Source organism: Salmo salar, chromosome ssa20, assembly GCF_905237065.1.
Source record: "Salmo salar chromosome ssa20, Ssal_v3.1, whole genome shotgun sequence".
Classification (NCBI taxonomy): domain Eukaryota; kingdom Metazoa; phylum Chordata; class Actinopteri; order Salmoniformes; family Salmonidae; genus Salmo; species Salmo salar.
In genome coordinates, this window is record NC_059461.1 from 25618380 (window position 1) to 25631715 (window position 13336).

At 46.7% G+C, this 13336-nt stretch overlaps 1 protein-coding gene across 1 annotated transcript in view; it reads right to left on the minus strand.

Moving 5' to 3' along the window:
• The window catches only part of LOC106579837 (vinexin), a 33959-nt gene that overhangs the window by 6972 nt on the left and 13651 nt on the right, over positions 1-13336 (minus strand). The window contains exons 6-12 of the mRNA XM_045703361.1: positions 13113-13176; positions 5393-5428; positions 5211-5292; positions 4587-4701; positions 2005-2253; positions 1678-1788; positions 867-936 (exon numbers count right to left, since the gene is read on the minus strand). Of these exons, the coding sequence (XP_045559317.1) occupies positions 867-936; positions 1678-1788; positions 2005-2253; positions 4587-4701; positions 5211-5292; positions 5393-5428; positions 13113-13176 (727 nt within the window). The remainder of the gene's footprint in view (positions 1-866; positions 937-1677; positions 1789-2004; positions 2254-4586; positions 4702-5210; positions 5293-5392; positions 5429-13112; positions 13177-13336) is intronic.

A 13336-nucleotide genomic window follows, 5' to 3' on the forward strand; every position in this document is an offset into this window, starting at 1 on the left:
TTTCACATGCCTGCAAAAATGCATTGACCGCAATAATTTGAATCATGGCTTAGACTTGCTTCATCTCTCTGCACTGGTCATCAAGCCGCAGTCTAGCTAGACTCTTCAATGACCAACCTGCCAGTGCACAGACACAGATACAAGCCTGAGGAAGTGGGTCCCACCCGTTAGTATCAAGACAACAGCAATCCAAATGGTTGTAAACAGACTTGTAGATGCTTAGTCACTGAAGAGGCATCAGTCATCCAACTGTAATGCGCAAGCAATAGTCTCAATACCATTGACATACATGTATCTTATAGAAACAACATGTGGATTTTCTACTCATACCCAAGTGGTATGTTGTGTCAGAAATGATGCACACAGGTCAATAGTGCATTATCTGTAGCCTCTGTGAGACAATAAAGTTGTAAAAAAAACTTAATGGTCTAAAAACAAAGCACAATTCATGTCAGTGAGACCAACTGCCAGATTTGATCTTTGTCCAAAACAAAATATTGTCTGGATAAGGAAGCTTAAGAAAGGCCTCAATGATTTGAAAAAAGGCTAAAATATTTGCTGAGTAAATCCCCTCTGTCATGAACAGATTTGTCAGAGCAAATGAAATAATGGTGCGTGAATCAGTTGATGTTGACATGGTTTTGGGGACGCAACTATAGTAGCAGGATACAACAATGAACAGTATAATAACTGTTTCCTGTATCGACAACAATTCCTGTACATATTTCTCAACATTAGAAAAGTGATGCAGCTACACCCAATGACCTACCCTGTACAACTTGAGACATCTTTTTACTGAAGGGATAAAACCATTGTATGTACAATCACACCAACAGGCAAAGCAACAACGTTGTCCCATTACTCACCTGTTGTCCTGTGTTGTCCCTGTCCCTGTCCCGTCCCTGCAGCAGTTCCTGGATCAGCGTTCCTGGCACCCTGGAAGCAGAGATCACATTGAAGGCTGTTCTCTTTTGGAAGAAATCTCACAGCTACTCAGACAGAGCAGAGGTGGTGACCACTCCCAAATGAGCCAGAGGGAGAGAGAACTCCCCTGGGTCCTACACTCCATTGAATACAATGACAAGTTTAGTAACAGTATCTTTCTGTGGCATCTTTGATTGAGGAGTGGCGGTATACAACCACATACAGCTGATTAGATGAGGTGCAAATTAAGGTTGTGAAGAGAATCAGCATCAAGTTTTGAAGAGTGAAATGAAATCCTTTAATTCAGCATTAAAAGCATACAAGGCATACAGTATTGCAAACACTGTTCTTCATTGAATTGAACCTCTGTTTCTACGGAAAGCGTGAGGGAAAAATATAACATATGCTTGTTGGATTTGCCGTCTGATTTAGATTTGTGGGGGGGTTTAGATTTGTAGGCGTGTGATTTGAGGCAGACACATCCAAGTGCAAGGCAGGGAGGTCCTGGGGGTAGCAGGGTCACAGGGCAGTGTCGGGGTTGGCATGCAGGGCTGTCTGTCTTTCAAACAGTCCTCACAGGAGGGGGAGATGGGGAGATAACAGGGAGGTATGGTATTGACATGATCCATGCAAGCAACCAGACCTCCTCTCAGTGTATTTCTAGAGGAGTGTGAGAGTGAGGAGAGGGTTACAGGCAGGGTAGCAGGGAGGAGGGTTGCTTCAGCACAAGAGTCACAAGGGGGGCCTCAGTACCTCACCCCTGCCTCGCCGCGTCTGCTTCTTCTGGGAAAGTCTCCTCTCCAGGCCCTGGATGTCCGAGTCCAGCTCAGCCTCAAAACAGCTCAGCTCAGAGAGCAGAGACTCCTGGTCAACGCAGCATGGTGGTTGGAAGGAATGAATCAATCAAATTTCCAACTAAATACAGTAACTCATGGTGGCCCCATACTTGCATGCTCCTGGCATGATTCAATCTTTCCATGCTAACTTTTCCTTTTTCTTTGCTAGCTCATTAAAACAATCACTGCCTTTGGCCATCATGGTGGAGGTTATGACAACTATCATGTCACTGTGAGCACTCACCTCGAAGGCGGATGGCTTAGACGGATTCTCTATGGGGGACCAGGGTTTCTCTGTGGGTCTGTGATGTGGTGGCTGCTGGGACAGCTGTATGGGAGGCTGCTGGGCCAGCTGTATGGGAGGATGCTGGGCCAGTTGTATGGGAGGCTGCTGGGCCAGTTGTATGGGAGGCTGCTGGGCCAGTTGTATGGGAGGGTGCTGGGCCAGCTGTATGGGAGGCTGCTGGGGCTTCTGGGCTGGCTGACCCTGAGGCTGGGAAACACAAACATATACTCTGAGCACACAGTCAGACAGGGAGACCTAAGCGTTGGTCATATAGATAGATAACAGTTGGTCATAGTAGACGTATTGAACAGTAAATGACTGTATTGGTTTGTTATAGCTTTCCCATTTGATCCAACTTATATCTAACTCTTCTAAAAGTTCTTAAACCCTGCAGTTTGATTTACAGTAAAGCACGATCATAGTTTGTGATACATACAAGACCTGTGTTTTTTTATGTGATCCCAGCCAAACACAGGGGTGCGTTCCTGTAGACTATTTTATAGTCAGTCAATCTGATTCACTTCATTAACTCTACATCCACATAAACAATTGAACAGTCAGATGAAACAGAACTCATTCCCTCATTAAAGGCTCAATGCAGACATTTTTATATCAATATCAAATAATTTTGGGGTAACAATTAAAGGTCCATGTCACCAGGCAGGCCAAAACTCCCACCGAAACAGGCTGAAATTTCAGGTGGTCTTTTCAAACAGCTCTTACACTAAAAAGACATTATCATTATTTTCACAATTTCACAGTATTATTCCAACCTTAAAGTGTGGAAATATATATAAAACACAGGAAAATCACATTCTTGACTGCACTGGGTCTTTAAATACCTTACCATAATACTTTTCCAATAAAACTGACAAAAAGCTATTTCTCAAGCAATCATTTTGCTAGGACTGTCTGGGAGTGGGGACGGGAAAACAAAAAACGACCTGTTATTGGCAGGTTTGGAACTGTCTTTGTTATTGGTTTATTTACCAATTTCCCACATTGTGATGTCACCAGGCAAGCCAAAACTCCAGCCCAAACCTGCTGATTACAAGGTCCTGTGTAGATTGTATTTTCAACCAGCAACTATCAGGAAATAACAGAGATCATATTTTTTTCAATTTCTTTTCTCACACTTTTACAGTGTAAGTGTCATCAGCCAATGCAAAACACAGGAAAACTGGATTTTTACTGCACTGGGCCTTTAAGAAGACATATGGCCCAGTAACTTAGAAAGAATTGCTACACTACTTTAAAAGGGTATACACTTAAGACACCAACTCCCAGCCTCTTTTTCATGTTCCTTGAAATACCTTGGCAGAGTGAGATCCTGTGAAAGCCAAAGTATTCTCTCAGTCAGTAGTCATCACTGCAATCACAGGCAATGATATCACTACTCAGGAGTTCAGCACTTGATTTGGTCTGTCCTCTGTAATTGTGTGATTCTCTGTACACAGGCTGGCCTGGACTGAGGAGAGGAGTTGCTGGAGGTAGAAGCTGTACCTAACCACAGATCTAGGATCATATTACACTACCGCCAATCCTTAACCATTAAGGGTATGAAACACATCTGACCCTGTATCAGTTGGTGAGGGACAACTTCTACCTAATCTAGAGCAAGCCTGGTGATGACCTTCAGAGTAAATGAAATACGCCTCCATACTGTGAAACATTACGCACCACAAGATGTTAACACGCATAATCAGTATCACAAGACGCCTGGGCCCCGTATTTGTTTTCTTCCCGCTGTGAGACGCCAGGCTCAATTTGCACCAAATCTGGGGCTTGGCGACAAGAGCCATTCAAAACGTCAGCCCAGAGACAAACACACTCCTCTCTTAATCACTCAGGGTATTTTAACAGACAGACTTCCAGTATTCAAAGGGCCTCACGCACGCACGCACACACACACACACACACACACACACACACACACACACAGTTCCGAGTCACTTACTCATTTTAGTAAGGGCAGAAAAGTTAGATACATTTCCAAGGGAACACATACATCACAGACAGCAATACTTCCACTGTTGACCATCCAGTATTTTATGGCAGTTCATGGTTAACAAACACTGTCTTCATGTTCTTTTGTTTGTTCTACAAATTATGATCTCGAAATTAAGAAGAAAGCCGGAACACAGCTGGTGTGGGTTTGCCATTGTAGCAATGATCGCATTAACAACTTCCTGATTACCTGGCATGAGATGCTTTCAGCTGAGAAGCATTCCAGGGTATTGACACAAACTAATCCTAATAAGAAAGGGATAAGGTGTTTGCCACCACGAGCAGCTATTGTAGGCAGCCCACTCCACACTAACAAATACAGTACAAAGAAAAACTCTCAAAAATAGTTCTGAAGCTAAGCCACAAATCTTTTGAAAACCTCAATGAAAAATATGTTGCTGTAAAATCAGGAATTATTTGCCACAGTGCAACCTTTAAATACAAACAAATATGTTAATCCAAGTACCATCTATATTAAAATGTGTGGTATTGCTCCATGTTAAGCACCCTGATAAAGGAGGGTAAGGCCTTACCTGGCTGTGGACCTCTGAGGTGGTGCTCTGTCCAGGCTCAAAGTCAAATATGCTCCTGGGTTGTGGTGGCTCCCCCCATCGGTCTGAAAGCTTATCTTCAACCCCCAGCTCACTCCTGAAACACAATCCCCAACAACATGCACGCACGAACACACGCACGCACGCACACACACACACACACACACACACACACACACACACACACACACACACACACACACACACACACACACACACACACACACACACACACACACACACACACAACACAATCATGGTTTCATTGTCAATGCCTGTAGGAACAGATCCAAACGTGTCTACCTGGCACTTGTTTTTGTCTCTCCCCACACTCCTTGTCTTGGGTCTGGGTCTGGAATTCACACTTATACCATTCACCCAATTACCAGGTTGGCTCAAGTAGCACAAACTAGGTGTTTCACAATGGCTGACCACATGCTTCTGATATGCTGTGAACTTGGTCATGGTTATACAGTAACAGAAACAAATACATTCTAACATTCTCAACATGAGTTCTTCCACCTCACTGAGCTCTACTGTTGGTTTAAATGAGGAGGTTGAACGTGGAATCTCCCAGTCCTATTCATCAGTCTCTCCCAGTCTCACCAGTCAGGGAGGGCTCCGTAATTGTCCATATGGGTCTGAGTCTGCTGCCCACCGGCTGAGTCAGCAGCAAGGGCCCGGCTCCCTGAGGATCAGTCAAAATTAGTGTTAGCAAAGACTGGCCATCTGACAGAGTAGATAAGTTACACCCCAGAACATGGCTATGTTATTTCCACTTTACTCACTTTCAGCAGACCATCGCTCAGAGTCCTCGTCAGTTTCTAACAAATGGGCAAAGATAGCAAAGAGAGTTAGAGGGATTTAGAGAACATTAATCATAAATTGTACACTCACCCCAACTAAGGGGCCTAGCCCGAACCATGAAAAACAGCCCCAGACCATTATTCCTCCTCCACCAAACTTTACAGTTAGCACTATGCATTCGGGCAGATAGCGTTCTCCTGACATCCCTCAAACCCAGATTTGTCCGTCTGCCAGATGGTGAAGCGTGATTCATTACTCCAGAGAACACGTTTCCACTGCTCCAGAGTCCAATGTTGACTTTACACAGCTCCAGCCGATGCTTGGCATTGTGCATGGTGATCTTAGGCTTGTGTGCGGCTGCTCGGCCATGGAAATCCATTTCATGAAGCTCCCGACGAACAGTTCATGTGCTGACATTTGAGGTAGCATGGAACTCAGTAGTGAGTGTTGCAACTGAGAACAAACAATTTTTATGCGCTACACGCTTCAGCACTCAGCGGTCCCAATCTGTGAGCTTGTGTGGCCTACCACTTCACGGCTGAGCTGTTGTTGCTCCTAGATGTTTCCACTTCACAATAACAGCATGTACAGTTGACAAGCAGGGCAGGAATTTGACAAACTGACTTGTTGGAAAGGTGGCATCCTATGAAAGTGCCACAATGAAAGTCACTGAGCTCTTCAGTAAGGCCACTCTACTGCCAATGTTTGTCTATGGCAATCACATGGCTGTGTGCTGGAATTGTCAAATCCATAAATGTTAAGGCATGTCCATGTACTTTTGTATATATAGTGTATGTTCTATTCAGTAGGGCCCCGATTCTGAATTCTGACTCAAGTTAAGCTCACGTAAATGGAACATTATTCCCTTTTTATGCAATTTTCTCTATATATGCGTATTCTGACCTTGAATTTAAGAATGAGAATAGTGTGTTATTCTCCTGCTATTAGTTTGGGGTGGAGATTGAATAAATGAAGGAGTGGCAAAGGTGTGTCTACAGATATGCCATATTCTGACCTTGACTAAATTCCCTCACAATTCCACCACATTTACACGTGAGGAAACCATGAACACCTGTCACGACTTCCGCCGAAGTCGGTCCCTCTCCTTGTTCGGGCGGCGTTCGGCGGTTGACGTCACTGGCCTTCTAGCCATCGCCGATCCACTTTTCATTTTCCATTTGTTTTGTCTTTGTCAAACACACCTGGTTTCAATCCCCCAATTACTTGTTCATTATTTAACCCTCTGTTCCCCCATGTTTATTTGTGAGTAAATGTTTTTTGTATTGCGATCCGTATTGTGTAGCCTTGTATTTACGACGTGTATTGTGATATATTTTGAGTAAAATTGCTTTCTTTGCTCTTATCTGCTGTCCTGCACCTGACTCATCTCACCAGCTACACACAGACACTTTACAGAATTACTTACCTAGAATGGAGTCAGCAGGAGCAGACGCCCTCCTTGTGGCGATAGAGGAGCGCGTCCAGCAGCACGCGACCATATTGCAACATCTGGGCACCGCCATGGATCGCGTGCTGCAGACGATGGATCGTTGGGAGAGAGGAGGAGGTTGTCCAGCGCCTCCACCAGCCCCACTACAGCAGGCCCCACTGTCCACCCCTCCTTCACCCGGTCCCAGTGGAATTCGGCTCGCGCTCCAAGGGGAGTATGATGGGACGGCTGCCGGATGCCAGGGGTTCCTCCTCCAGGTTGAGCTCAACCTGGCGACCGTACACCCAGCTCCTTTGGGACGTGAGAGCGTGTCCGCCCTCGTCTCCTGCCTCTCAGGCAAAGCCCTGGAGTGAGCCATTGGACCATTACGCAGAGTTCACCCGCCGCTTTCGGGCAGTTTTCGACCACCCACCTGAGGGTCGAGCGGTGGGGGAACGTCTGTTCCACCTGAGGCAGGGGACGAGGAGCGCGCAGGAATTCGCTTTGGACTTCCGGACCCAGCGCGGGATGGAACGACAGGGCCCTGATCGATCACTACCGGTGCAGTCTGCGCGAGGACGTCCATCGGGAGTTGGTCTGCCGAGAAACCACCCTAACCTGCTGGCTACTCGCGGACGTCCTGATCGGGGCCTGTCAGTTCCATCCCCCAGCACCTCCGCTCCGACACCCATGGAGCTGGGAGGTGCTGCACTTAGGGCGACCGGAGGAGGGGCCATTCCCTGCACCATCTGTGGCCACAGAGGGCACACTGCTGGTCGGTGCTGGGGGGGGTTCCTCAGGGAGTCGAGGCAGCAGGCAGGGCACTATCGTGTCACCCCAGATGAGTCGGCACCAGGCTCACTCAGAGCCCCCTGTTGCTCACATGTATGTGTTAATTACATTTCCTGAGTTTTCCCAGCACCTGTACATAACCCATCTACAATTTAGCCCAAACAACAACCTCTTCCCTTACTGTATTTATTAATTTATTTTGCTCCTTTGCACCCCATTATTTCTATTTCTACTTTGCACTTTCTTCCACTACAAATCTACCATTCCAGTGTTTTACTTGCTACATTGTATTTACTTCGCCACCATGGCCTTTTTTGCCTTTACCTCCCTTATTTCACCTCATTTGCTCACTTTGTATATAGACTTATTTTTCTACTATATTATTGACTGTATGTTTGTTTTACTCCATGTGTAACTCTGTTGTTGTATGTGTCAAACTGCTTGCTTTATCTTGGCCAGGTCGCAATTGTAAATGAGAACTTGTTCTCAACTTGCCTACCTGGTTAAATAAAGGTGAAATAAAAAATAAGGTGCTCATAGATTCAGGCGCAGCTGGGAATTTTATTGACCATTCATTTGCTCATAGATTAGGGATCCCCCTTGTTCCTGTTGATATGCCCTTCGCTGTGCACGCCCTAGATAGTCGACCATTAGGGTCAGGGCTGACTAGGAAGGCCACCGCTCCACTAAGCATGGTTACGCAGGAGGGTCAGTCTCTTTCTTATTGATTCTCCTGCGTTTCCCGTGGTGCTGGGCCTACCCTGGTTGGCCTGTCATGACCCCATTATTTCGTGGCAACAGAGGGCTCTCAAGGGGTGGTCACGAGAGTGCTCAGGGAGGTGTGTGGGAGTTTCCATCGGTGCGACTACGGTGGAAAGTCCAGACCAGGTCTTCACCGTGCGCATCCCCTCAGAATATGCCGATTTGGCTCTCACTCAATTACCACCCCATCGACGGGGGGATTGTGCGATAAATCTCCTGGTAGACGCAGCACTTCCCAGGAGTCACATGTATCCTCTGTCACAGGAGGAGACGGCGGCTATTGAAACATATGTCTCCGAATCCCTGGGGCAGGGATACATTCGGCCCTCCACTTCACCTGCCTCGTCGAGTTTCTTTTTTGTGAAGAAGAAGGATGGAGGTCTGCGCCCGTGTATTGACTATCGGGGTATCAATCAGATCACAGTGAGGTACAGCTACCCGCTGCCTCTCATTGCCAGTGCGATCGAGTCAATGCATGGGGCGCGCTACTTCACAAAATTGGATCTCAGGAGCGCTTGCAACCTGGTGCGTATCCGGGAGGGGGACGAGTGGAAGACGGCATTTAGTACCACCTCAGGGCACTATGAGTACCTCGTCATGCTGTACGGGTTGATGAATGCTCCATCAGTCTTCCAGGCCTTTGTTGACGAGACTTTCCGGGACCTGCACGGGCAGGGTGTAGGGGTGTATATCAACGACATTCTGCTATACTCCGCAACACGCACCGAGCATGTGTCCCTGGTGTGCAGGGTGCTTGGTCGACTGTTGGAGCATGACCTGTACGTCAAGGCTGAGAAATGTATTTTCTTCCAACAGTCCGTCTCCTTCCTAGGGTATCGCATTTCCACTTCAGGGGTGGAGATGGAGAGTGACCGCATTTCAGCCGTGCGTAATTGGCCGACTCCCACCACGGTAAAGGAAGTGCAGCAGTTTCTAGGGTTTGCCAACTACTACCGTGGGTTTATCCGGGGTTTTGGTCAGGTAGCTGCTCCCATTACCTCACTGCTGGAGGGGGGACCGGTGCGACTGCAGTTGTCGGCTGAGGCGGACAGGGCTTTTGGTCACCTAAAGGCTCTGTTTACCTCGGCTCCCATGCTGGCTCATCCGGATCCCTCTTTGGCATTCATAGTGGAGGTGGACATGTCCGAGGCTGGGATAGGAGCCGTGCTCTCCCAGCGCTCAGGCACGCCACCAAAGCTCCGCCCCTGTGCTTTCTTTTCGAAGAAGCTCAGCCCTGCGGAGCGAATCTATGATGTGGGTGACCGGGAGCTGTTGGCTGTCGTCAAGGCTCTGAAGGCATGGAGACATTGGCTTGAGGGGGCTAAACACCCTTTCCTCATCTGGACTGACCACCGCAATCTGGAGTACATCGGGGCGGCGAGGAGACTGAACCCTCGCCAGGCAAGGTGGGCCATATTCTTTACCCGTTTTGTTTTCACCCTGTCCTACAGACCAGGTTCCCAGAACGTTAAGGCAGACGCACTGTCCCGGATGTATGACACAGAGGAGCGGTCCATGGATCACAGTCCCATACTTCCGGCGTCTTGCCTGGTGCCACCGGTGGTGTGGAAGCTGGACGCGGACATCGAGTGGGCGTTACGCACAGAGCCCACTCCCCCTCAATGTCCAGCGGGGCGCCTGTATGTTCCGTCTGCTGTCCGCGACCGTCTGATCTATTGGGCCCACACGTCACCCTCCTCTGGTCATCCTGGCATCGGTCGGACGGTGCGTTGCCTTAGTGGGAAGTACTGGTGGTCCACCTTGGCCAAGGACGTGAGGGTTTATGTTTCCTCCTGCTCTGTGTGCGCCCAGTGCAAGGCTCCCACAACCCCTACCCGTTCCACAACAGCCATGGTCGCACCTGTCGGTGGACTTCCTGACAGATCTTCCCCCCTCACAGGGCAACACCACGATTCTGGTCGTCTGAGGTACGGGAGGTTCCTTCGCCCCCTCGTATGCTGTTCGAGCCATCCTGGACTCGAGGTGTCGGGCGAGGGGCCTTAAGTACCTCGTGGAGGGGTACGGTCCGGAGGAGAGATGCTGGGTGCCAGTGGAGGACGTCTTGGACCCTTCGTTGCTGTGGGATTTCCACCGTCTCCACCCGGATCGCCCTGCGCCTCGTCCTCCGGGTTGTCCCCGAGGTCAGTGTCAGCGCGCTGTTGGAGCCGCGCGTCAAGGGGGGGTACTGTCACGACTTCTACCAAAGTCGGTCCCTCTCCTTGTTCGGGCGGCGTTCGGCGGTCGACGTCACCGGCCTTCTAGCCATCGCCGATCCACCTTTCATTTTCCATTTGTTTTGCCTTTGTCTTACACACCTTGTTTCAATCCCCCAATTACTTGTTCATTATTTAACCCTCTGTTCCCCCATGTTTGTTTGTGAGTAAATGTTTTTTGTATTACGGTCCGTGTGGCCTTGTATTTACGACGTGTATTGTGATATATTTTGAGTAAAATTGCTTTCTTTACTCTTATCTACTGTCCTGCGCCTGACTCATCTCACCAGCTACACACAGACGCTTTACGATACCGTCGAGCAATCTGCCGGTTCCAGGTAGAAAAAGCATCTACTTAATTTTTTCTGATAGAAATAACAGCATTCGCCATGCACTGCAGTTTACAACTTGATAAGAGCTATTGACAAGAGCTATGTAAATGAGTAATCCGATTGGATAAGGGAATTGTAAATATAAATGACACTTGTTTTAGATCTATTTTACCTTATAATTGCTGGAGACATGTGAAACCAGTCATATGGCAGCAAACTGAAGCATATGAACATATCAACTTTCCCACAGTAAAGTTTATGAAATGCTGTGCCATTATGCTGAATTGAAATTGTACAGTCTTTTAATTTGCAAGGATGGGCACTTTAAAATGTCTTAGTTATAGACTACCCCGACTTTCTCTGTTTCCTGTTTCTATCATGTTAAATATTATCCACTATCGGTACCGACCGTCAGTAGGCCTAATAACAACAGTAGGCCTAATTTATCATTCCATTTAATTACATTGTTTTAGTTAACTTCCTTTGCGTCCTCTGTAAATGCCATCACGGTCATGTGGTTGTTGCTGAGGATCATTAGTAACAGTTAATAATATAAAAAATATATATATGCTAATTTAATTGTTATGAGTGGAGTGCAGACCAAGCTGTAACAGTTTGAACCTGACGCATGGTGCAGTACTTGGCTGTGTGATCACACAGTTCCATGGCTAGTGCAGGCAATAGATGTGTCAGTGTGCAGCTGTTAGGACGGAGTGAGGCGCAGGACAAATAACTGAGTAAAAGACGTACTTTACTCGAAAAAGAAACAACAATAATATTTTCCACGCAGGGAAAAACACACCAGCTCACAGAAGTCTTGAACACTAAACAAAGAGCAAACACACACAAAACCATGTGGGAACCAGAGGGTTAAATAGGGAATAAATTATAACGTAATGGGAACCAGGTGTGTACAATCAAGACAGAACAACATAGAAAAAGAAACGTAGATCGGTGGCAGCTAGAAAGCCGGTGACGTCGAACGCCGCCAGAACAAGGAGAGGCACCAACTTTGGCGGAAGTCGTGACAAGACGAGTGTATAGCCTACTATTGTACACTATTCTACCTATTATAATGCTATGTACACTAATCTTCCAACATTACCATGGGTCAAAGAATGGAATATGGCCATTTTCAGAAGGAATCAAACCACTATCTTTGATTCATCAATATATTTTGTGCGTAAAGGCTCTCCAAACAATTTTTTAAAATTCTTACTTACTTTCCTAACCCCAAAATGTGCCTATATAATCTACAAGATCAGATCATTTTTTTATCTAACAGTTAGTGTTGAAACATTTTCTGAACCCGTTCTCTCGATGTATTCTAGTCTGTTGACAAAATTCTAATTAAAGGTACACCGTATTTAAAGGGATGGCTTAAGATAAATGCACTGAAAACCCAATTGAATGAAAACTCAATGAGAAAATCTGTTGGCCAGCTAGTGGGAGGGTTATCACCGGTTCAATTACATTTATTCAGCGGAGCAAGGTAACCACACCTGCAAAGCCCATTACACACCTTCATGAAGTAAGTCTGAATACCAACTACTGAGAAGGGCTGAAAGGTGTGCCTATGAAAGGCGTAATTTCCTAAGTCAGAATCGGGCCCTAGTGACATTCCAATGCAATTATGATATGTGACTAATGCAAATATTTTCTGTACTCTGCCAAAGGAATCCATCACCTGCACATTAATCAGGTTGGTGCCTATGGCACAATGAACCAGCACAGTAGACACTGCTCTCAGGAGGGCTCAGTGGATGTGAAACCTGTAGTGGGTTAAAAGCCAACTGCCTGGAGAGTGGTGACACCTGAGAATCAGTTTTAAACTCCATCCTGGCCATTCCTGTCCTGTCACTCTGAGAACCTGAGTGCTGCCTGTCAATACCACCAAGCAGACACATAACCAGAAATAGACTACTGATATACAACTGGATATAAGAACTGGTATGAAGGAATACATTTAGGATGGGGCTAGATATGTGGAGATACTGTAGATAAGTTGGAATGATTGGGTATAGATATCAAAACATCTTGAGAGTTCTCCTGTCCCTGGAATAATCTGCCTTCTGGATCAGCTCTCTGGAGGCTGACATTGATAGAAAGGAATTCTCTGTCTGGGCTGGTGTGAGTGTGTGTGAGAGAAGGTGAGAGGGAGGAGAAGTCGTACCTTCTGGCTTCTTGTGGATCTGCCTGAACATGCTCCTGTACCAGTCTTTGGGCTTGTTCACGCTCTGGTGTGAGAAAAGAAGGAAACATGACAAAACATCTTGTTAGACATATGAGAAAAAGCTCTCAGAAGTTTCAGAGTACATGAATGAGGACATTTTGGCTCCAGGTAAATGACAACTACAGATGTTGGATTTTAATTTGACCACTCTTTTGTTGCTAAGA